General features: G+C 38.4%; 1 protein-coding gene across 1 annotated transcript; it reads right to left on the bottom strand.

The window, feature by feature from the left end:
* Positions 1–318: 318 nt before the first annotated feature.
* Positions 319–24742, bottom strand: LOC103130676 (calcium/calmodulin-dependent protein kinase type II delta 2 chain-like). The gene is made up of 4 exons (XM_007542134.2): positions 24250–24742; positions 20073–20167; positions 1554–1613; positions 319–410 (listed from the first exon to the last, which is right to left on the bottom strand). Exons 1-4 carry the CDS (start codon positions 24309–24311, stop codon positions 352–354), a joined length of 276 nt encoding a protein of 91 aa, XP_007542196.1. The 5' UTR covers positions 24312–24742; the 3' UTR covers positions 319–351.
* Positions 24743–25951: the final 1209 nt, after the last annotated feature.

Genomic DNA, 25951 nt, shown 5'->3' with positions numbered 1-25951 from the left:
CTGATGTTTGCTTATAATACATACAGTAAATATCCCAGGAGGGAACTTTTTTTCCCCAAAACCTTAACCTGATTATCAAAGAGGAAACCATATCAAAACATTAAAGTAAAAAAGAAAGACATAAAATCTGTAATTACTGCAGAACCAAATCTGACAAGTTTATGCTATGCTGTATGAAAACCTTTGGGTCATTTGGCAGAAACTGATTCGTTTAATCTCAGGATGTTTAGAAATAGCAGAATCTCTAACAGCATCTCTGAAGTATTGTTTAATCTCATTCAAGCAAGGAAAGGTGCAAAATGGGACTGTGCTTGTGGGTGTGTGAACAGATAGGCAGGAGGAGTCCATTACTCACAGATCAAACACCAGATAGTGGAAACCCTCTTCTGATATGCTGTCATGGAGTCTTACTGTGGAGGAGATTTCACAAAAACATAGTCAGCTCACGTAGGAAATCAAACAGTGATAAAGAAAGAAAAGCACCAATCCCAGTATCAAATGTGGAGCTGTTTGGGAAAAGGAGTTTTCTAAATTTAGGAAGAGTTTTCAGTTAAAGTTGCAGTAGGTAACTTTTATGTAAACAAGTTTTTTTTTTTTTTTTATATACATTTGTTAAAATTTTCATTGTCCTGACAGTATAATGAGAATGATAAACTCCCCCCAAAAATTGACATCCAGCAGGTGGCAGTGGTCCTACTGCCACCTGCAGAAACCATTGCTCCCAGTCATAAATGACCAATCAAAGCCAGGAGGAGAGTATCAGGGCTGTCAAGCATGCTTCTATACATGCTGCTCACACCCTCCCAAAACAGGGTGTGAGCACTGTTTTGGGAGGGTATAATCAGGGTGTGAGCACTGTTTTGGGAGGTGCTCTTGAGCAATCTGACAAGCTCGAGCTTGTCAGTTTGCTGCAACTGTGCTGCAACTTGGACAAGCTTAATCGCCTCACAGGAGGTGTTGCACAGCAGGAAGCAAGGAAGAAAGTGTAAGTAGCGTCTACGTGAGCTTGATTGACAAGCTTTCGCCCCTTCTCCTGGCTGTGATCGGTTGTATTTTTGCAGATAGCTATAAAACCAGTGTGAGGAGGCAGAGGAGTTAAATTTTTTTCTCAGATTATCTGCCTCATATGATACCATGAGGACATAGTTTTAACAAATACATATTTATAAGCTAACTACTGCAGCTTTAAACTGTTTTAAACTGCCTGCTATGCTAGTTGAATATGTCTCAATAAAATGAATCTAAATTTTCAGAAATATTGAGCTCAATGTGATAATAAAGAAACAAAACATAAGAAGAGAGATGCAGGTTCCATCAGTGGTGAAGTGAGGATTAAGGTGAGTGGTTTTTAGCTGGAGGTTCCTCAAGTCTTTCAAGAAGATTGCACAGGCACAATATCATTAGATACTCAAACACACAGACCAATCCACCCACACAAATTCACTCTTCACTTGTATTATAAACAAACTGCCTCGAAGATGAACAGCCATTGCAGATATCGCAAGAGACCTGGGGGACAAAACGGATGTGTCCTGGTGTGTTTTAGCACTCACCGATATTCGGGTGCTTTAGTAAACGACAAATCCTTGCCTCTCTCTCCAGCTTTTGGTGATCTAACAGAAAAGCAGAGGAGACACAAACGCACAGACATTAACAGTATTTCTCATGCTCCATGGTGATTGGCTGCATAAATGATCCAACGTGAAGCTGGCTCCAGCTCATGTTTGCCTCGATGGAGGACACAGGACAGTGTTAATGTCACTGTCAGCGTGTTTATGTTGAGTCTGTCTGCGCGTGCTGGCTTTGCATCAGCTTGCTCTTTTGCTTACCAGAACTAAGAGGCTTGACAGAAATAATGTGACCTGATATGTGCTTGGTTACACGCCACACACAGCAACATAACAGCACAGTCAAGGGGCACAGTAAGCTCGAAATGACCTCTGGTGTGTAAGTTGACAAGTAGCTGAGAAAAAAAAAGTGAAATATACCCGAAATGACAGGTAATGTAAGCGTGTCAAGGTTACGAATGAAATAAAAAGTCATTTCTGGACAGTTCCATTTTGATCAGTATTATGAAATGTTCAGATTAATTTATTGTTCTGGTGATTTATGTAGAGTGAGCGATGATTCAGTTTCAAGATCCAGATTTTTGCTTTTTGAATATATATATTATTGGTTAGTAATTTGCCTCTTGATTGCACTGAATGACTGTCTGTATAGGCAGGATAAATATTTTTTCATCTGCTTTATGAACAAATGCAAGAACACTAACAGGACACAAGCACACAAAAAGATCGCAATCTGAATGTTAAAATATTTGATCAATTTGGACATAGACTTGGTTACTGGTATGAAGGTTCTCTGGGAGAAAGTGTGTTAGTGTTTTTCTCCTACTTTGTGGAGCGTAAAGTCATCCAGCGTTGCCCCTCCCACACATGTTGCTGCAGACTGATGGCCAGTAGGCTTAAAGACTAGTGTTATTTCTATATTTGCAATAAAACTAAACAATTAAATGCCATAGCTATTATAACATTGATGATAAATACGTTGTTTTACCACCAAAAGAAATAATTATTGATTTTCTGGTTTTACTTGATTAATTTATGATTTTTTTTGTTTTGTTTTTTTATTTTCCCACATTTTTGTGTTGAAATGTTTTTATTAGTCTGCCATCATAGTCTAACCTTATCCATTTTATTCCCATTAGCTGCAAGCAGAAATACAGGAATAAAGGCTTGTACACATTACTCTGTGTGCAATGAATCTATATAATGTGTGTCGCCGAGTGAATAGAGTTTCTGAAATAAATTAACTTTTCAAATTTGTTGAATACAACTGTATTGTGACGCCATTTGGAAATCAGTACTCATAGTCGCTCGTTGCTAATTTTCTGAACCCTGTCAGTCAGATCATTGCAGAGACAGAACATCATCTTGGTATTTCCCACACTTGATGGGATCAATTTGTCTCAAACTGGCTTTCAGAACCGTCTTCCACATTCCTGCTGCATTGAACTGAGGTCTCCTAAGTTTCCTGATTCTTGGCTGATGTTGGTTGCACCTGGTGTGGTTTTCTGCTGCTTTATCTCAGTTGACTGCTTAGGTTAAAAGTGTACATTCAGAAATTGAACTCAACATAACAGGTGGCTATTTGAGTTAGCATCGCCCTGCTACAATCGAATACAATTCTGACCATTCTCTTTTGATCTCCCTCATTAACAAGACATTTTTATCCACACTGAAACTAACAGCCATGCAGTAATATGCAATAACTTCCCTTTCTTCCCTTATACTCATGTGAAATTTGAACTTCAGCAAGTCGTCACTAGATGTGAAAGTATATTGAGTTCCCGCTATCCGCAAGACTTGACCAGATGTTTGAGGAACATATGTCCCAATGCATCATCCAAAACTTTACACTGGAGCTGTGGAGTAATTTAACACTGGAGACAACGAGGGAGAAGATGAAGAGGAAAAAAAACAAAAATAGCACAGATAATAGGATAAAAATATATAATGGAAGCTTTTTCAACTATTTATTTAAATATTAAAGATTAGAATATGATAGAAATTCTGTGCATCTAGTAAAATTATTACTGCCCCAGTAATATGCATTTGGGTATCCATGCAACATTCTATCCATCCAAGTAGCCTTTATGCCAACCCACAAACCATTTTCGCACAGCCCCACTAGTTTTCTATAGTGCACATTTCTCATTAATTTCCTACAAGAGTAATTAGCAAAAATTATTTGCTAAAAATTATCTGCAAAAATTATTTTCCAGAATAAGACATTAGTCCTAAAAATTATATTTTGTTCATGGCACGTGTCAAAGAAAACTTTTGAAAAGTTAACACATTATACCACGCCAAGAGGAAAACACTAAAAAGTACAGAGGTGACTGCGTGGCTGCCTGGATGCAGCACAGCCCCAAACAAGATATGGCAACCCAAGCAGGCTCTCACGTCTCTCTGCAGGGTGATTACACTGATTTCATCTGACTTTATGAACATAGAGTGACACACAAATGTGTCTGTCAGAGAATACCCCGGTCTACTGACTGGACTGTGAGTCAGAACAGCAGTTGTCATAATGAGTAACATGTTATGGTTTTAGAAGTGACCCATTTCAACTTTCCCCCAGGAAAGAAAAACCAAAGAATGAAAAATATAGCAGCAGGTGAACACATCCATACTCCCAACACGTAAGACAAGTAGGAGGCTTTTTTTTGTTTTCTGTTCTTTTGTCAACACATTCAAATCTGAAGCAAAAGAGGACGTAGTGGTTTGTTTTTACATTCCTTACCATGAGTGAACAATTGACAGAAAAAGCACCAAATCACAAAAAACATTATTTTAGAAATATTTTTTTTCATCTCTATTTAAAAACATACAAACCAAAAAACATTGTTATCCCAATCAACCTAAAAACTGTTGCTTTAGACCATGGTGGTTACATGAAATAGGGGTTAAAATGGACACATTACCAATTTTGCTTTCTTGATGTTGGCTCTACAAGTCTACACTGCAGTAGACTTTCTGGTTGAACATTAAAGCCTGTTAATATATTACCTGAAGCGGAGGTCTCTCTTGACTTCTTAATTCGACACGAATCCAAATTAGTGCGTTTTGAAAACTGAAGGGAACAACTGCTAACACCCAAGAGAGACCAAGGTCAAAGCAGACTTCTGCCATCATAAAACACCTCTGATCTTAAAGGCATCAGTCATTTGTCCTATTTTATGAACCTTTAAACCACCATCATATTGTAAGTATTACTCTCACAAACAATTTCCATGTTCTATTTTCCAATGCACATTTCAAACAGGGAGATTGTTGGTGACGCACTGCCTCCTACCTCCACTTACTGCGTAAACAACCAATGGCTTCAGTGCTAATGCTGACCAAATGCAAACATGATGAGGCTCATAAAACAGAGTTTCCATAAACCACTAGGACATTCTAGAAATTTGAGGGGTTTTTTCATGAAGGTAAAAATCCACCATTTTCTAGTCTCCTTTTGGACTAGCTATTACCTTAATGTTCCAGGACAGACTAATTTGGACTTATAACTAAGAAAACAATTCTAACTGCTTTCACTGCTTTTAACACAACCTCACTTAAATATCCTAAATTACATAATGCCTTAGAGAAATCACCTTGTGAAAAAGAAGCACCTCACTCCAGCACACAGAGCCTAAAACAGCTACTTTGTGGTGCTGCAGAGTTTCCATATTGCCTGTGAGGACATGTCCATTTAAATAATATTTCACTGTACTGCCAAATGTAGACAAAAACAGAAGAGCACAGAGCCGCAGACAGAGCCTGAAACAAGGACAGCTCAGTGGACGGTGTTTTATTAACATGACCCTCAGAGCAAGGTCACTAATTGCTCTCTCAGTCTCACTATGTTACTGAAAAGTACTTATTTAGCACCTCTCCTATTCTATCTGTCTCAAGCCTGTTTTCAGCTGTAAATTTCCAAAGATCAGATCAGCTGGATTGACCCCAACTTCTGGTTTTCTTACATGAGTGACAGTTATTTTCTCTGTTACGTGAAGATTTGTGCCTTTGGTTATTTTTGTGTTGTAATGATTTTAAGCTGTCTTTGGTTGTAAGAATATAAAACAAATTGCCTATATTTTTATCAAAAGCTGTTATTTGTTCGTCTGAGGCACTTTGTGGAAAACACATTCCACACACTGAGGATTTATCAGGCATTTCGGGGGGGGTTTCTCTAACTTGCAGCGTGAACACACAAGCATTTGCTACTGTGCTCACCACAAACTGCACACTGCACATGAAAGCCACACTCCTCCTCAGCATTTTCCAACCTTTACTTTCACTCTGCTTTCCCCTCTCTCTCTCTCTCTCTCTATCTCTCTCTCTCTCTCTCTTTTCTCCACAGGTAGTACACCTCCTAGCTGGCTGGACATCTGTTGTCTAGCAACTCCTGCACCAATCAGAGCGTCAGGCCTCTCGTTCTCCTCTGCAGTGAAACCAGCCTTGCATGCAAATGGCAGACATCCCGAGAGTTATCGTGCAACTATAAAACTCTAAAGAACGTCGGGCAGAAAAATAGTTGTATAGGTGTCATCATCATACAAGCGTTTAATTTTAATTCATCTGTTTTTGAATTGAGATAAATAACTCAAACTGTCACAAATAATGCAAAAAAAAAATGTTCAGCTCAATTCTGAAGGCTTAAGAAGTTGCTATGTGAGAAAGAAGTGCTAGTCTGTCCATCCGGTCTGTTATGAAAGCTGTTTTATCGATGCAACTTGCCTTTTCATTGAGAAGGTCCTTATTCAAAAAACAACAAAGAAGAATTGGGTAACTTGGATTAGAGTGTATGAATGCATGTGAAGATTTTTGGTTGACCCAACATTTTCTTTTATATTTTACTCTAGTAAATCCCTTTTAATATAAACATTGCTACTGTAAGCAAGTCTGAAATCTGCTTGGCCCTGAAACCGCCTAAACTTGATAATAATGTGATGTAAGTCAATGACAAAAAAGCTTTAAAATATTTAGGTGTCAGTGCAAATGTGCAAGCTTGATCCTCAATGCGGCAGAGGCTTTGAGAGGCACTTTGCTTACGTTTGTTAAAATCCACAGCTGGCTTTATAATTCCAGTGCCTTGCAAAAGTATAAAACCTTTGTTTAACTTTTTATTTTTTTTACGTTTTGTATGTTGTAACTGTGAACTCTAATGAACTTTGCTGGATTTTTTTTACTTCTAAACCCAAGAAGCCTATGGTAACTCTGAAGAATGGCAAAGATCCGAAGCTCAAATAGAAAATTCAATTAACATAAGACATTTCAGCCATGTCCTTCAATAGTCACCCTTTGTGGAGTCAATAATAAAACAGTAATTGATAGAAAGTTATAAGAAATCCTGTCAGTTTTCCACAAGCCATGTGGGGAAACGGCAAGCATTTGAAAAAAAGTGCTCTGGCCAAATGAGACTAAAACTAAGTTTTTTTTGACTGCATGCATGACCTGACATCAAAAAAAAAAATGAACACAACATACCCACTGTGTCAGATGGCAGTGGCCATATCATGTAATGTAATATTTCTGGAGAGTTTTGTTTTACATTCACTACAATCCTCTGAAGAAAATTGTATCATCAGAGGAATAACATTTTTTTTGTCTTAAAATATTAAGAAAATATATTTCAAGAAATATATTTTCTTAAAGTCATGAAACTGTGACCCTCACAGTGAATTATTTACTAAGAGAATTGAAAAGGAGTCATCTGGGTCTTTGTAAACTTTGCATACTTCCTCCCAGTCGCACCACAGATATTTGAGGACTCCAAAAGCAAAACTTTTGAGATACTGATCAACATCATGAAGTAGACTCTTTTCTATCAACTCATTTAGTCAGTCATGATGATGTGGAGGCGAAGGTCACAATGCTTATGGCAGCCAGAAAAGGGAAGTAGTAACCAAATTTTAAAGAGGGAAGTGAAGAAAGTGATAATGGAAAAAATATTTAAAAAAAAAAGAAAAAGAAAATGGGGTTTCCCCTGATGAACTGTCACTGTTAGTTCCCAAGCAGCGATCAATGATTTTCACTCAAACTGCACTTTATTAATTATTGCAAGAATGAGAACAGCAAGTTCATGTCATGACATGTGCCGTGTCCGTTCAGTCTGATCTGTTCTGACTAGCCAGAGTCATTACCTTCGATACCTGGGTTATGAAGTTTCTCACAGGTAGTCTGGGAACCAACACTTCTGACTCAGCATTAATAAACATCTTTAAAACCTTGAAAATGGAGGAGCTTTCCATTCTTATCTAAACCCTTCCTAAGTTACAGGGTGGAAATACAGCAAGCCTCATGAATGTAATTGTTGCTGCAAAAGGAGGTTAATATTTTTCCCAAGATTATACAAAGTACAAAGAAAATCATCCTCTAAACTTTCACTAACATAAAGTAACCTTTTGGTCTCTCTATAATGGACAAAGTGAAAGTGTTCATAATGAATAACTTTCCTCTGTATACACTGGGATCATTTCTTTGAACCTGCAGCTTTTCCCTTTGTTTGTTCTGAAAGAGCAGAGGCGTTTGCTTATTTTAATCTGTTCAGTCATGCCAATCCAATGTTCCACATTTCACAATTGATTTGTGAAATTCTTTCCCATCTTATTCAATGTGAAAGTATTAAAAAAAAACATCTAATATAAGTGGGCATCTAAAATAAGTTTTATTTTAAAAACATCTAAAATAAGTGGGCATCTAAAATAAGTTTTATTTTAAAAACATCTAAAATAAAGAACTGCATTGAGTTATTTCCCGTTTTTCCACATGATGGCACAGTTGTTGACATGTGATCAGTTATCTGGCACAAGAAAGTCCTGGGAAGGCCCCACTTCCTCCCACCATCCAAAAACATAAAGTTGGGTTAGCTTGAGATTCTTAATTTTTCTGAAGTATTAGACCAGGCGAATTTGTTCATTATCTTACTTTCTTTCCATATTAAAAATATATATATATCCATACAAATCTCCAAATAAAGTCTTTGGAGTTCACTAACTAACTCCAAAGTGTTGCAATGACAGTGTTTCAAAACTGCCCCCCTCCCCAAACCCTCTTCAAAACAATAATTGCACCATCATAGGCACCATGAGACAATTTGGGAATTTCCCATGAAGACCCAACCATCCGGCCTCTTCCTCTTTTAGTTTCCTGAAGGCTCACATGTGCAACTGTTGTGCATTATACTGAAGAGTTCAATTTCACATCCTACATATCCAACAATGCTAAATTAGGGAACAGAAAGAGAGGGCTTAAACATAAAAAGTGAATGGAAAAAATAAAGAAATAAAAAAAAGCAGAGCAGATCAGTGACACATCGTTTAGAATATGAATAAGATAGAGTTTTCATAACAGGTAAGTGTAGCAGATACTGTTATACCACGATGAGAATGGGCACACTGGTCAGCAATGATAGAGAGGGAAGACTATTAAAGTAACCACTCGTTACAGCCATGTATGCTGGATCTCATACGGGAAATTTATGGGACAATATTAATGCGGGAGCACCCCGGGGGCAGATGGGTAAAATACGGTTGTTTCCCAGTCAAAACGGGAGACCTGACAGGTATGGGTTTCTTGAAAATTACAGTGAGCTCCTCATCTGTCCATAAGGTAAGAAAACTAAACTATAGATCACAAAAACAGTCCCATTTTACTTTGGTTGCATGTTTAACACACAACCACTGAAGTCACAAGCTAATCATCTGCCATTTAGAGGCATAAGTGCAAACAGTGCAACAGATAATCCAACTTTTTTAAGTCACTTGATTGATTTTCTGCTATCATAATCAAAAAGACAGCCAGTTTTTAGAGAAACACCACCAGGACTACGATGGATACCAAACAGTTCCAGGTTAAATTACAAGATTTGACAGTTTTTGATGCTACTTTGGATTGGCGATCAACTTGAGTTTACTTTGGATGCTTTCTTGGTGTGACATTTCAAACGGGTTATAAACACTCTCTGGGCTGGCCTCAGTCAAAGTACACTTTTAAACAATAAACAATAAATCATATCCTCAGTCTTAACTGTTACACTAAGGCAAATCCCAGCCACGTGTAGCACAGCAGGTTAACAGAAATGCTGTCCTCTAAATTAATTAAGAGTTTTAATTAAAAAGATTAAGTAAGGCAAATGTAACATCCTTAGTGGGCAGCAGCGGAGCAATCTTCCTCCACACGGTTATATTCCTCAGCTTACAGAACACAGGGGCCTAATAAAACCATTCAAAAAGCAGAGACACCGTCACCCTCGGCTGGTTACCAACAGAGGAAGAGTTATGAAACCAATAACTCCCAAGCTCCCCCACGCAGAGGAGAAACAAAGGCAGCTGGTGTCAAAGATAAAACCGCTCCAAGAGTATGCCTGGGAGTACATCATGGGAATGTTTTATCGTGTTCAAGTTTAAAGCAGACACAGTCAAATGTGTGAAATAATTTTAATCTGAAGAGGATAGTTTGAAGACATCCCGACAAAATGACCAAGAAGAACAAGTAGGCACACCAACACTTCTGTAATTAAATACAGAGATTTGCATGCATAAATCAGGCCAAACTGTGCCTTGTTAATATTTATGAGCCCAGCATTGAGCTTACTGTTGTATGCTGCAGGTGAGGAGCATCTGCAGCACGGAGGTAATAACACAATCATCAGAGTATTACAAGGACACTTTGAGAATATTGTCTTTTAATGTTACAAAAAGGACAAAAGAAATTAAACAAGGGGAAACTGAAAGGATAAATGCCGAGGTTCCTGCATATAGATCCCCTTCCTTAGTCAAGGTTCAAGTCAAACCACAATGATAATTAAAGCAAACCATTTATCCAAAGTGCAACTTCAAAGAAAAAATGTTTATAAACTTGTATTATAATTGTAATTTTTATAATTATTTCAAAAATATTTTCAAAGTACTGGAGATTTTTATGTTATCTTAACAGAATTTCACAGTTTAGTACATGTATCAGATGCTTGTTGACATTTAAACATTTTTTTATAATTTTTTCATAAGTTTAGTCAAGATGCGCTTTTCTAAATTTATAAATGTTTTCATGTTAGTTCATATTAGTTTCAATCTTATTTCTGGTCAGAGTGAAAATTCTACAAAAGTGCACTTGTCATTCTGCAGTTATTCCAGTTCTGAGGACTGATTATTTAAATTAAACCCCATTTAAATACCAAATTCTGTCAGCTTGAGGTCTTTTTTTAGAGATGTTACAATATGTTTTCATATAGCAGTTTGCTTTTCCTAAAGTTAATAGATAATTTGTTTATATTTCCACCGTACCCAAAAAGCTGCTTCAGATTTTACCTGCTGCAAAAAAAAAGTCTGCATCGTCCGCAAAAAATAAACAAAAATAAGTGTTAAACATATTTACAGAATAGAAGCAATAATGGACCAATCAGCAGACCCTGTGGCAGAACCATTATTATTCACAGGCTATGTTTTGTTGTAGCCTAATTCCAGAGAAAGTAAAAGAAGACATTTTAAAGGCAGAATGATCTCCACGGGCTACCTGAGCAACTCACCCAACTGAAAGCTGTAACAAACATTACAACAAAAAGGTATAATATTCTACTACCACTAAATTTAGCAGTTGTTAATTCTGTGTTATTATAGACTTTTTTTTCTTTTTCTGGCTTAAATAAAAAGCAGTTAACTCAGTTAATCCCTTTTTTATTAAAGTGTGTGAGAACATGACAATATGGTATTTTTTATCAGAGGTTATCATGCCTTGAGAATTTTATGCCAAGACAAAAATTACCTTTTAAATGAACTTCACATTAGAATAATTATTTTTATTAATAGCACTGTGGGAACATTACACAGTGGCAGAATAACAGAATAGTTTACTTTTGTTGAGCTCTTTTATAAAATCCACATACAGCAGCTTAATTGCCATGGGGCCAGACAAGGAGAAAAACTAGAGGGAGGACAAACAGCGTACAAAGAGACATTGGGAGCACATGGTGTATAATTAAGAAAGCTGTTCTTGAAGTCTATTAGGCTTATTTGTCATGCTTTAGGTTCTTTCCTTACAGAGTGAGTCACCGAAAGGCAATTTTAAATGCAACAGCTGCAATTTTCATTTCTAGCTTATAGTTACAGGACTCTATTTTACTAGAGATGAAATTGTCCTTTGAAGTCAGGTTTAATTCTCCGGCTGAGTCTGTCCCCCTGAAATCTGCCAAAATGGGCTCTCAATAAGACTTTAGATTTAGGTTTGTAATTTATGTTGGTTAACAACAATAGATTTGGTTTCCCTACCACTGAATCCATAAGATAATCTTCAACCACCGCAACAAATGACGCAAAAATGAATCTGTAACCAAGACAATTCAATCGACTGACTTTTCGCTATCTTGCTCAATATCAAAAAACGGTTTTAAAGCAACACCACCAGGACTAAGGTGGATACCAAATTGCTTATGCATTAGATTTACAGGTGCACCAGAAATATGCAAATAGTTTCCGATTTGAGATAGTTGTATGTAAAAAAAAAAAAGAAAAAGTACTAATTGCATTGTAATTGATAAATCAAAGTTAACATGTTGAAATACAGTCCCTAAATAAAAGCAATTAGATGATGTACTATACATTTTACATATTAATATCATGGTACAGTGAGGCCATGATTTATGTAAAAGTATACAGTGAGAATCTCATAGCAGCCCATGCCTACTGTTATTATTTTATCATTTGTATGTACCTCAATGTCTCAAGCTGGCAACAGGGAATGTCTAAACAGCAAATATCCATATCAAAATTTCAAACATGAATTCTTCCGTTCAGAAAACTCCATCTCATCTCAATTAAATGTTTGGTATTTTGCATGACAATAAATGTTTCCAGGTTAAGAAGCAATTGAAGTGATAAACTGTCAACAAATTTCACGCAAAATACATTTGGTACAATTTACTGGTAACTGACATACTGTATATTTATACAGATTTACAGATTGTGCAGAGGTGCATTTCCCAATGAAAGGCTTTAACTGAAACCAAAAACCGTGGCGTCGTTCAAAAGATGGAATACTTTCAAAGCCGTGTGCACGCACATGTGTGTGTCAGATAGAGACAGACAGCATGAGAGCACGACCAGCATTTATTTTTAGCCTTCAAGTACCCAGTGAGTCATGTGATTCCCCTTCCCTCCTGTTTCTCCAATCTCCATCTCGTTCCATCCCCAACGTTCATATCGTCATGTCTGCAATCTCTCATTTTACCTCTCAACAAAGCAAGGTGAATCAGACCAACAGCGACTTAATACAAATTTAAAAGATGAAAATGAGGAGAGAAAAAACAAAATCTGTTGCTACCAAAAGTCTGTTCTGACTGAGGGTTGGTTTGAAAAGAAAGATGACCGTGAAGAGGAGGAACGTTTAAGACAAATTCAAAAATAATTTTGTTTTGATAAAATCCAGGGATTTTTCAAATGCTGTGTCCAAGCAAACAAGGCTATGCCCCTTTTCTGTTGTCTTGCAATGCAATAACTATAAAAATGAAATGAACAAGCTTTGTCTTTTATATAGTCAAGACACTTAAAAACAGATGAGGGTTTACAGGCATGCACAAGCGACAGCATGGCAGCGCACACCCACACATGCACAGCGCACCACCAGCAAATATAAAGTGACAAGAGATGGCAAGCAGAGAAGCAGTGACAGGACACCGACACAAGCATGAAGGGAGAGTACAAATCAACTGCTGTGGGAGAGCGTCTCAATGCATGAACACAAAAACTCAAGTACTGACTTGCCATCCTTTCTCTTGTTATCTCCCTTTTTCGCTGCTTCCTATCATTTTCTTCCCCTCTTGCCATATTCTCTTGCCCCCTCTTGTTCTCTGACTCATCTACTGCTCCTAATGAAATGCTGCACAATCGGGATTGTAGATTGCAAGAGAGTGACCGGCCCCAGCAGGACCACCGCACACACGTGCCCACACGACAGGAAATGCACACAGAGCTTTGATCTGCCCACATTCCTGCCATCAGTCCTATCTTAAACCTCTGTCAATTCCAGATACTGACACACGCGCCTGCATCTGCATATGGGTTGGTGATGGGGGGGGCAATGGCTTATGATCCTGCCAAAGAGACTGGAATCAGAGTTGCAGTTCTGAAGCTTATCATGTAAAGCGGCTAAGACTGTGTCTGACACGCCAGCATGTCCTGTATGTAAACCTTGAAATATACACACACACACACAAGCGGACCGTGTGTGTTTTTAGAGGCAGACCCACATGCACAAGGAGTGAGATTATTCTTCACAGTATTTTTGGAAAATCTGTCTGTGCAAGTGGTGAGACACCGATCCGTCTGCCGAGGTGTCCGTTACCGACTGAGCTAGCGAGGGTCAACACGGGTAGAACAGAGAAATAGCGAGAGGAGTCTTCACACAAAAAACAGGACAGCAGAGCAGGAAGAGAGAAGACATAACGGAAGAGAGGAAAAATGCAACACAAAGAATACAAAAGGGACAAAGACGTTTTCTGCTGCTATGGACAGAAAACTATATCATAGCATAGTTTTAAGTATTGAAGAGTTTTAACAATTAACATAAACAGCATCAAACTAAAAAAAAAAAAAAAAAAAAAAAGTATAGTCTTTAAGATAGTGTGTGCTTACTGGGGCATGGCGATGGTGCCCCAGATACGCAGCCATCACAGGTTCCAGTCCCGGCCTGTTGACCTTTGAACCACATGTCTGCCCCCTCTCGCAAAACCAGCTTTCCTGTCTCACCACTATCAAATAAAGGCCACTAGAAAAGGAAACAACCTTAAAAATAAAAAATAAAGAAGATAATGTGTTTATAGAATATTAACAGAGCACAACCAGAACATAATGCAAAAAAGATCAAACTATTGGTTTCAATCTCTTCTCCAATTTGCAAAAATCCTGAAATAATGGAGGCCCCACATACCACTCGTTAAGCCACATGCACCGTCCGTCCGACCAAACTTTAAAGCCTGCCTTTATTATTATTATTATTATTATTATTATTGATATTTTCTGCTTTTTGATAAGTAATTGAAGCTGTTTTATTACTCAACACTATACTGTGTTTCATTTGTCAAATCTGCAAAAGGGATATGATAAGTGGTCTGTACCTTTTGGTATAAACAACATGGAAGCATAAATTCAGACTTCTGCTGGTGGTCTAACGCTATGGGGGATATTTACTTCTGAGGGTTGTTTCTGGCCATCTCCATCCCTTTGGGATTACAGTGTACTCCTCTTCATATCCTTCCAGCAGGATAATGCACAATGTAACACAGCTCAAATCATCTCTAATGACAACAGCAAGTTCTCTGTACCCCACTGGTCTCCACAGTCACCAGCTCTGAATCTACTAGAGCACCTTTGGGATGGACTGGAACAGGAGATTTTCATCAGGAATGTGCAGCTGACAACATGCTATAATTTAAAATGAATTAAAGAAGCCGAGAAGTGTTTCGGACACTTCTATGCAATGAAAAACTAAGGCAGTACTGAAGGCAAAAAAAGCACAGTAAACCCAGTATTAGCATGGCATGCCGATCAAAGTGAGAATTCAGTTAACATAAATATTTTAATTATTGCAGTTATTTATTTTTTATTAAATAGTTAAATGACCTTTAAAGTCCCCATGTTTTTGACTGAACAAGTACAAGCATGTTTCCATAGTCAGCAATAAAATGCAAAGCAAGAGTTGTAAAAATTCACTTTACACATGGCTTATGTACAGCCATTTAAAAAAAGTTAACTTTAAAATCATGCTACTGCACTGACAAAACCACAAGTCTAACATCCATCACAAAAAATAAAAAGAGAATGACAAAAATACAAATATTAGAAGAAAGAGTGAAATACCCAAATTAGAGAATCAGCAAAAGTTCACCACAAAACCAATATTTTACCTTTCGTCATTTTTTTCAGCAGAACTATACTTCTGAATGTACAGCAATGCTTTTGACACTTTTACATTGTAAATCAACCAAGTTTACAATGAAATGTCTTGTCTCAATGTGTTCAATTCACATATTCCTTAGATTGCTCTCTATTGATAGCAGCATGCAATAATTTATAGATTAAAAAAAAAAGAGAAAGAACGCTGCTGCAAAACAAACCAAAATCCTGTTGAAGCCTCAAGTTGTTGCGGTTTACCTAAAGAGTGCACTCCATGTGTGAACATTAATGGCAAAGAACAAGAATGAAACAACTCCTTGGAGTTTGTTTCTCTTGTTTTTGGCAACCCCTAGAGCAAGTTTTCTCAATTCTGGTCTTCAGAGACCATTTCCTTGCATGTTTTATGTGATTTTCTTCTGCCACACACCTGACTTGAATAGATGGATGATTTACAAGCTTCTGCAGAACTTGATGGCATGCAGAGGAGGTCATGCAGTCATTTGAATCAGGTGTTCTGAAACAGAGACTCATCAAAAATATGCAGGGCCCCAGTCCCTGAGGATTGGAATTAAGGAACACTGCCTGAAGATGTCCAGCAAAAAGGTGTTAACAGCTCTACACGTAACTATCTAATACAACAATCAACAGAATGCTGAAAAGAGATAGGTTGTAAACAAAACTTCCAGAGCATGTGGCGCCGCTGGCATGTCAAGGCATCTTGGGGAATGCATGTCTTAGATGCCAGTTAGCCATCAAGAGACAAATTAGTCATTCATTCATCAGCATGCCAATGCATTTTACAGATAAAGCTTGTAGTTACACAAGCTCTTCCTGCTAACAATTAAAAAACAATTTGAAAGACAGTCAAAGATCCTGGTCCAAATTTATTTGTTATGGCCCATTGCACACCAGAACGTTGCACTGTATTTTCCTAAGAAAATAAAATCCTTTTTATGTGGATAGAACTGATGATAGCTTTATAGGGAGGAGTATTATGCAACATTGATTTTTTTTTTGCACTTTATGCCAAGTAATACTGTTATTTCCTCCTCAAACACATACCTGGAGAGCTGCTTTGACTCATTAATACATGTTTGAGAAAGCCTTAAATCTCCCATGGCAGCTATTCGATGCGTATTTACCCAAGGCTCCTCCTTGGAGCTTCAGTCTCCAACTGAGCCTCCGCCTTCACAGTATCCCTCCTCTGCTTCTCCCCCATACAGCTCCACCAGACTAGTGGCAGAAGCAATTAGCAAACACCTGGAGGAACTGCGCATCTGTTAAGCTTATCATTCAAACTACAACGCTCCTAAGAAGAGTTGTAAAACTGCGTCAACGGATGGACTGGAGAAGCAGTGTTGGGATGACGTGCTGAAGTGGGAGTGTCAGAAAAGGAGGTAATAAAAGAGATGTGGGGGACTTTAGATCATATTTTATTCTGTTAAAATATGATTCTATTATCTTTCCTATGAATATTTTTGTTTTGTTTTGTCATTAAAAAGCACTGTGTTTCATTGCCCATGTTAAGCTGAATATTCATATAAATGTTGGTAACTATTCTGGCTGAGAGTGAAATGAGTCTAGAAAGGGATCAGCTTTTAACAGGCGCTTAGGGCAGCTTTGGGTCCTAAGTTTCTGTGTTGAAGAACTTAAGCTCAGTAGAACATAGTGTGACGCACGTCGGATTTATGAATGTCGTTTTGTATTTTCAGGTTAGCCGAAGTAGTGAAAAGTTACCAACAGGTATTGTGTGTTTGTGACACGAAGTTGTAAAGTTTCATAAGACAAAATGTATGTTGCTGTATTAATAACGGAGATATGGTTATCTCAGTTGAGACAGCTAAGCTAAGGTTTTGTGTCGAAGAACGTAAGCTCAGTAGATCATAGTGTGACGCACGTCGAATTTATGAATCCTGTTTTGTATTTTCAGAAAAGGAAAGTAAAGAAAATCTACAACCACCGCATGTCTCGACGTCACTATTGTTCGAGTGTGCAACAGAGACAGGCCAATTTCAAGACATCAGAAAAGGGATATGATGCGAAGTAAAATTACTTTAAAATTGCTTTTGATATATACAGCATTTTAATAACTGAAGTTAACAGCTACTGTTACTGTTACTCTCCAATGAAGTAACTATTTGCTTGAAAAATACATTAAAACACCTTCAAAAGCAACATCAATAACGAATTAACTAATATTTTGTATGAAATGCCAAAATTAACATCACCCCAGAAGTATGGTAAATATTGTACCATGGAAATGGCATAAAAACAAAACAAAACAAAGACAACAAAAGACAAAAACAAAGAAGCAAAAGCAGAACTTATTTAATTTCTGTCGATACATAATGTAATGGGCTTTGATTTAGTGCTCAGCATTTGTACCTGGATAAAAGGCCGTCTCGTCTTCTATAAGCTCTCATGTGTTACAGTGTCTGTTTTCATGATTCAAAATCCCGCAGTTTTCCAGACTCAACCTTTAAATTCTCAATCATTTTCAGATCTTTTCAAAATATAAGTACAAACATTTTATATAAAGCTAAAACTGTTCACAAAATACATTTTACAAACTAAGACCAAACCACATATTATGAATATAAATCTCTGTATTTTATTTAATGATTCAGATTTGAAGTTTTTTGTACCGTGATTTGAAGGTAACAGGATCTGGAGCTCGTTTTGTTGCGTAAATGCTTTCATTTATAATCTGGAGATAACATAAGCTTAAGTTTTTTGTTAAGAATAAAGTTTCAACACCTCATCTTAATGATAACTCCAGCAAGAGTTTTAATAACAATTTAATATTTCCCATTATCATGACATAAAATCTCAGGCTGACTGTCATAATACTATGTAATGTAACCATGAGGCGCAATTGCCTTGAGCTTTGATGTTGAGATAAACTATTATCCGTGGGGAGTAATTTGTTTTGCAGCAACAGAATTAATGTGAATTATCATTGAGGCTGACACTATCATGGACAAAAGAACATTTGTATCTTTTTTATTACATTTTATTTCCACCTGTTCTAAGGATGTCCTTGTCTCAACATTGAGAAAATTAAATCTTGTTTTTCTTGCCACACGTTTCATTATCTCGTCAGGCCAATAAGATTCTCAGTCATTGATTGTTCTAATTGAGACTTCAATCTCATTATGTTAGAAAACAATAACTCAAACTTTGCTTATAATCTCACACATATCTAAGCACAAATTCATGAGCTAATGGGTGACACATTTGTATTCCTGCTTCACATTATTCTGTGTTGTAATGAACAATGAAACTGGATTTAACACTCATCTTTGGACTGAAATTGCAATCTAATCGAAAAGAAAAATTGATTTTTCTAGACTGTGGGTGAAAATAGAACACGGATAAAGATATAAACCACAAATGATTCACCATCGTCAATTTTGCATTCTTCAAAAATGTGTGGAAATCCTGGGGTTATGAGTAAAACAGAAATCTCTGGTTATTAACCCATTATTATCATCATCATTCCAAGTCGATGGCTTTCAGCTTCATCTTTCTTTTCTGGCCTCTCTGCTCTCTGTCACTCTCAATGACAACAGGCAGTAGTTCACGCAAAATCCTCATTTAAATGGGGGCATCTACATCACTTTTGCATGTGCCATTTTTGTTGACTGCGTGCAACACACTCACATACTGCGCGTGCAATTTGTTGTTTGCTCATGCAATTTGGTGCTCTTCATTCTGACTCAAGATCAGGCCCAAAGTGTGGTCAAACATTTTGACCACACTTTGACTACAAAGTGGTGAGCGTCTTCTTCATTCAACCTGAGGTAAAAGCTAGTAAGAAAAGAGTCTTAGTTGTCTGAGTGCTCTGGTACCAGTCCCTGTTTTGCACAAAAAACCAAGTGTTGGCATAAGTGGAGTCTGACAGAAGAAAAGAAACCTTAGAGGCACAACACTCCACCGGTTAGTATTCACAAATAGGCTGGGTCATGGCTGGGTCATGGCTGTGCTTGTGCGTGCACATGTTTGAGAGTGTGTCTTTGTGGGCTTGAGTATGAATATGGTTGCGTGCGCGCGCATGTGTGTGTGTGTGTGTGTCCCAAGCTTGAGGCAACCAGGCCAGCGGCTACAATTACAATGACGGATGTGAAAGAACTGGGTCGGCTTCGCAAGAGATCTGCCCCTGGGAGGACAAGACCAGCTAGAGCCCTGAATCAATACAGAACACATACACACATCCGAGGTTGTGTGTGACTAAATTTTGCATAGAAACTAAAGGACAAATAAGAATAACACAAATAGGAAGGAAACCAATGCACCAAAAGTGCAAATGAGCAAATAAAGGATGACATATTACTGTTCATTGCTGTTCATTGTTTCTTTCTGCAAACCAGGAAAAAAAAAAAAACTACCAACATTCAAACTCAAGGTAGATGTTTTCCTCACTGCCTACATGTCTGATTGTCTGTCTGTCTCTCAGTGACATTAACAATACCCGTGCACACACTCATGTGGTCCCACTCTAACCTCAAGCCCACTCTGAGAGGCAGCATCATTCAGAGTCTATAAACACTTCACAGAGTGACAAGCAGAGAGTGTTTCTGGTATTCATGCAAAGTGCGTCCTTATTTATTTTTCTTACATAAATGTTTGTTTTTCTTACCTCTGGCAGAAAGCTTCTTGGTGTTGATGATTTTAGCAGCATACTCCTGTCCAGATGAGATCTTCACGCACCTCCTGACCACAGAGAATGCTCCCCTTTAATTAAACACAAACAAAATAAAATACGTCAGCGATGTGTCTTTGATGAAAAAAGAAGAAAAAAAAACTGCCCACTTGAAAAGCAGTCATGCCAACCTGACTCTCTGGGCTGAATGAAGTTTCTGTTACTGATTTTTCCATAAGCGTTTGATGGTAGAATCAAACAGTTACAGGTCAAAAAGAATGTCAAAGGAGTTCAAAGAAGAATTTGTTGCAACCAACCCAAGCAGAGAGCCAGTTGTGAGTTAGGCGACCAAAGAGAAACTATGCCAGTTAGCTTTGCTTTGAACCTTTGAACAGAGAGAAAATGTTTCATTTGGGATCTAAAAGTCACATTTTGACCAGCAAAAACAATGAAAACTTGCAAAAAGAAAACAAAACACACACACACACAAAAAAAACATAAAAATATACAGCTAGAGAAACAGCTGGTGAATGAAACTGGTGTGGTATGGATGCATCTCAGCCTGAAAGGCCTTACAGGTCACCAGTAGGTCTCAAACTAAAAAGAGCAGATTTTTTTCCAGTCAGTGAACACATCACACCCAAGCAGAAATGTATACTGCACAAATAGCAACACCTTTCAGTGTGGAAGTTTCACTGAGGTTAGAGGTTTTTTTTTTTTTTTTTACAGCATAGCGAGGTGTTTCATGATTATATAAGAAAAAGTACAGAAGACCTAAAAGGCTATTTAAAAGGTTTCTGTTGAGACATGCCTGCCATGCCTGCTGTTCATTCAGGCTGTTACTTTTAAACTATTTTGGAGTTAGATTTTCTAGATAATAGGAGAGCTGAATGCATTACAAAAAAAAAAGTTGGTTTATTTGATCCTTTTGAGCCTTCAAAGTTTGTCATAAAACATTCTGGATTTGGAAACGTTGGCAGAGTTAAGCTTAGGATCAATTTTTTTTTAGGGAACATAAAAGGGACTAATGGTAACAGCGCTAATTACTCATTTAAAAGTGTACAAAAGGAAGCTTATAATGACAGATCCTTTGTCATTTTCTCTTAGTTTAAAAAAAAGTAGTGAAAACCTTTTTTACACTGCCTAAATAAGTCATTTATGACTGCTTACGGCAGAAAAGCCAGTAAAGCGGTTACGTATAATAGAATTGGCTAGAAGTGTTATCAGCATGGCAAAGTCTTGCACAACTGGAGGTTGGAAACGCTCATCAGTACATTTTACTGACTTAAATATCGCACCAGACAAGAGAAACGATTATATGATGAAGCAGCTCGTCATCGATTTTCAAAGTTAGAAGCAAACAACCTTTAAAAAGGTAAGGCACAGCAGATTTGTTTGTTACCTGAGGTTTGTTTACTTCATTATTCTTCCATTACACTGTTGAAATCAGTAATCACAAGTGATGTCATACTGTTGCTTAACTTGTCTGCAATGATAATAAAAAAAACTGCAAGAATTACTAACAGATATTAATCTACAAAAAGCTGGATCTTCAGCTGATAGTAGGCATTTTGGGGATTGTCAGCACAGTAACAGGTGAAGATGACATGTTTGTCTATCAAGTGCAGAGGTGAGTGCTGCATTTCATCTCACAAATTTACTCATCCTACAAACCTTCTGTACACTTTTTTAAAACAAATCTCTGTATTGTTTCAGTCCTTTTTTGTTTTGGTGTCAAGGTCATTAATGAAGATCAAAGAACTAGGTCAGCTATATTTGAGGAATAGAAGGAGCACAGAGCTGCATTCGATCCAGCCTTGAAAAGGTGCACCCATCTTAAGACGGCTAGGCTCTGCAGTCATGGAGACACCTTTAGCATCCAATATTCCTCATGACCTGAAGTCAATCCTGACCTCTGATTTACTCATTTTCTGGGGTCTGATAACTGTGTTTATTACAGCCATTATTTTATTTGGTGAAGGGTGTGTAACAAACTAAATCAATAATTGTGCAACGACTTGTTGATAAATGGTGATTTTAAACCTTTGATTTATCTAACATGAATGAAAATTTTGCACAAAAACAACCTCTTTTATAGTACTTATTGCAGAAAAAAATCATAGCATAACCAGTTGCATGAGATTTCAAGTGAATAGATTGTTATAGGTGGATTGATAAATGGTCTGTGCTCGTACTGCACTTTATCAAGTTCAGAGGAGCCCAAAGTGCTTCACCCTACAATCATGGTGGCAAGTCTGACCGATCCTCTGATCAGCATCAGCAGGCAAGACAGATGATGAGCAAAACTCAAGAGGCAGACAGAGAGGGACTTGAACCAGCAACCCACTGATCGTGAAGCTGAACACCTACCACTGTCGCCACCATATGAAGCAGAAACTCTACAAATATATCGGCAACTGCGAGGTTTTAGTACGTTGTATGTTTTCAGCAGTACATCAATTTCATTTAGACAACAATGGCTCTTTGGATTGTAAATGTTGCTGAACCTTTTTACAAGGGGAAAAATTGCTGCAACATTGAAGAAATTAGGATGATGAGCTGCAGACAGATTTGAGAGATCAGCTCCTCAAACAGGGAAAGAGAGACTGCATTATTTTGGCTGAGAGTTAACTAGCTGCAGACACGTAGGACTCAAGGCTGCAGGTCAGGAAGCACATGACAACAATACATAGAGGCCCACACCTTTCAAGGAGTAAGCAAGACTTTTAAAAGCGTGTACAACGCATATCTGCTGTGCACAAAAGAAGAAGGTAAAATTATGTGACTACTAGTCTAACAATGTGTTGGGTCCCATTTTGCTCTTAAAACAGCCTGGTAGAATCCTGAAGTGGTGTTGTAGTAAATGACACCAAGAGCTTCTTTAAGTCGGGAGAGATGTGAAGTGTGGCCGTCCAGAATCCAGACTTGTTTGTCCCACACATCCCATAGATGCTGTAGATTTGATTGAGAGCTGGAGAATTTGAAGGCCACATGAAAACCTAAAAGTTGTTGCACTCCTTAGACCAGTCCTGAACCATTGTTGTTTCTTGGCTAGAGCATTATGCTGGTGGTAAAGGTGACACTCATGATGGTCCTGGTTCCCTGAAAGGATGACTTGCTTTTCCAATACTCCTTTGGTAGGTCAAGTCAAAGTTGAATCCAAGGGCAGGACCCAAGGATTTCCAGCCAAACCATCGACTTCCCCTCCACTGGCCTGTTCTCTCCTCCATGCCCCTGCTAACATTTGATAGATACTGACCTCTGGAGCCCTAGAACACCTTACAAGAAATGCAGTTTTGAAGACATCTGAACCAAGTCATCTAGGTTTCACAATCTGGTGCTTGCCAAACTCATTCATATCCTCGCGTAGGCCTTTTTTCCTTCTTCCAGCAACGTTGAGTACAAAGTGTTTGCTTGCTACTTAGAATATTATGCTAACTATCTGGTGTAATTAGGGGGTAATCACTGCAATACACTTCACCTGTTAAAAGTCATAATGTTTTGCCTGATCAGTGTATGCTGGTATGTGCGGATGGTGGCCTGCAGCTCTGTCAGAGGAAAGGTGAGAGTTCCCCTGCCGGGCTGTGATAATTGACCATGGATCTATGCTTGGCTAGGGAGTGTGTCATCCTCAACTACATGAGAGCTGTCGCATTCAGTGTGTGTATTTCTGTCACGCAGGAGGGGTGATGGAGGTAGAGAAGGAGGAGTGGGTTACCATATCTCCTAGCACACACACACGCACACGAACACACACGCCGATGCACTTGTCATCCTGGTTAAGCTTTTTAGCAAAGGAGTCCCGCAAATATCCAACTGCAGCATCAGCGGCTGTCCAAGAGGGAGGGAAATGACGCCACCCTGCCGAACGACATGAGCACAGAGCGCAAGCAGGGCTTCGGATGCTGGGATTAAAGCAAATAGAAAGCAATTACACTGGCCTGCGTGACGCACGCGCACACACACACGAGAGTGCCTTTAGCCTCTGCATCATAGGCTATTGGATGAACTGTCAGCGGCGCGCGCACACGCACGCTCACGCTCGGCACACAGACTCTCCAGCATCGAAATCCGCGCGTCCCTAAAGCAGAGCGGCCTATTGTGTAACAAGCCGACATCTCGCTGAGGGAGAGAGAATGACAGATGATAAAAACAAAGGAACATGCGTGCTTACTTCCCCAGCTCCTCGAACAGCTGATATTCGTCGGTGAATCGCGTGCAGATCGTTAAGGCCATCCTGAAGCAGGTGCCGCGGAGGAGTGCAGAGGGGGGGGCGGGGTGTAGGTGTACAGAGAGGCGGATAAGGTGCACTCACAGGCTCCACAGAGTCGTCAACACCGCTCGGTTTTCTACTGAACGTGCAAACCAAACAGAGGGATTCATGCACAGCGAAAGCGCATCAGCGGGATCTACGTCTACTGGAATCTGCGGCAAGAACGCTGCCAGCGCGCGCGCTTCAGAGGTTCTATCCCCCCGGTGTTTGGTTATTTTCTTCACATCCAGCGGCTGGTCACAGCTCGTGGACGCAGCATTTTGTTTGCATTTCGGTGTCTTCCGAGCGTGTTCGTCCTGCTGCTGAGTGTTGTCTTTATGCACGCATCAGACGCCGCACTACCGCACCTACCCCCAACTGTGCGCTCGGCCCCGCCCCTTTGCCTGCATCCTCACTCAGGCCAATGGCAACGAGCAGTCTGACAAAAATAAAACACGAGGAATATGGAGGGAGTCATTTTATTTACAGATAAATAAAATGACTCAAATCAGAAATAATCAAAGGCACTTATTGCTGCTTTTAAATATCTAAAAACGATGAAAACCTTTTGACAGATTATTGCAACTAATGAGAGAAATTATGGAATATGAATGTGTAAAGGAGTAGTCAGGATTCATTTCTGAGACCGTAGTGTAAGCTTGTTAATTTTGGATGATTGGCTAAGCAAATTATCATTACATCACAAATTGCTAACAGATAATATATTGTGGGCTTTTCTGGGAAATGTATAATAAAAGGCTTTTCTACAATCCATAGTGTCTAATTTCTAATGCTGTTTATTTGTATTTTAGAGGTCACTTTTAAACCAGATTACGGAGTCGTTGCTATAAAGATAACTGTTTATCAGCTGGTTTTATAAACTGAATTTGTATTATCCCCAAATTGATCCTGTCCATATAACTTGAATTGAAATTAGTGTCAATGTAATTAAACAGAACTAAGCCATTTCTGTCCACTCTAACTGAATGTAATTATATGCAAAATGGATTCGCTTCTTTTTTGAAACCTGGCTGTATGTCTAATATAATCCTAGAGGACGGTGGACCTCTGCCACTCTTTGCTCTTTTGTAGTTTAAAACAGGTTTTCTCTCAGGATTGCTCTTTATTTAGCTCCATCCATCTCATCAACACCGATGAAGAAAAGCACTCTCACAGATTCTCTTCAAGATAGATTTCATCAGTTGAGTTCATCTTGTTTAATCTTACGCAAAGAGGCAAAAAATAAAATTAAATATGTTCATACAGTGTGTAACTATCCAGTTTCAACTATGTGAGACTGATTGATTTAATTAGCCAGTAGCACTAAATTCAGTACAGTGTTTTGCATGATGAAGTATCCCTCCTTTCACCACACCTAACTTAAATTGTTGATTTATATTTAATTTTTGCAAGAGTCTGCCTATAACATTTCATCATTTTAATCAGCTGTGTTCATTTTTTTTTTTTTACCAGACAATAACTTAGTAGCTCTAAAACCTTGGGAAAATCTATTTTGATTAATGGCACTATTCCTAATATTTATAGTATAGCAGCAAAACCTGGTGAAATGTGCACTTTAAGTTTAATTCAGCAGTTTTAAGATCTGTTCATCTTCTTGGGTGGC

This window comes from Poecilia formosa, unplaced genomic scaffold, assembly GCF_000485575.1.
Source record: "Poecilia formosa unplaced genomic scaffold, Poecilia_formosa-5.1.2 Scaffold660, whole genome shotgun sequence".
NCBI classification, from domain to species: Eukaryota; Metazoa; Chordata; class Actinopteri; order Cyprinodontiformes; family Poeciliidae; genus Poecilia; species Poecilia formosa.
The sequence above is the reverse complement of the archived record's forward strand: the minus strand, read 5'-3'. Positions and strand labels throughout refer to the sequence as shown.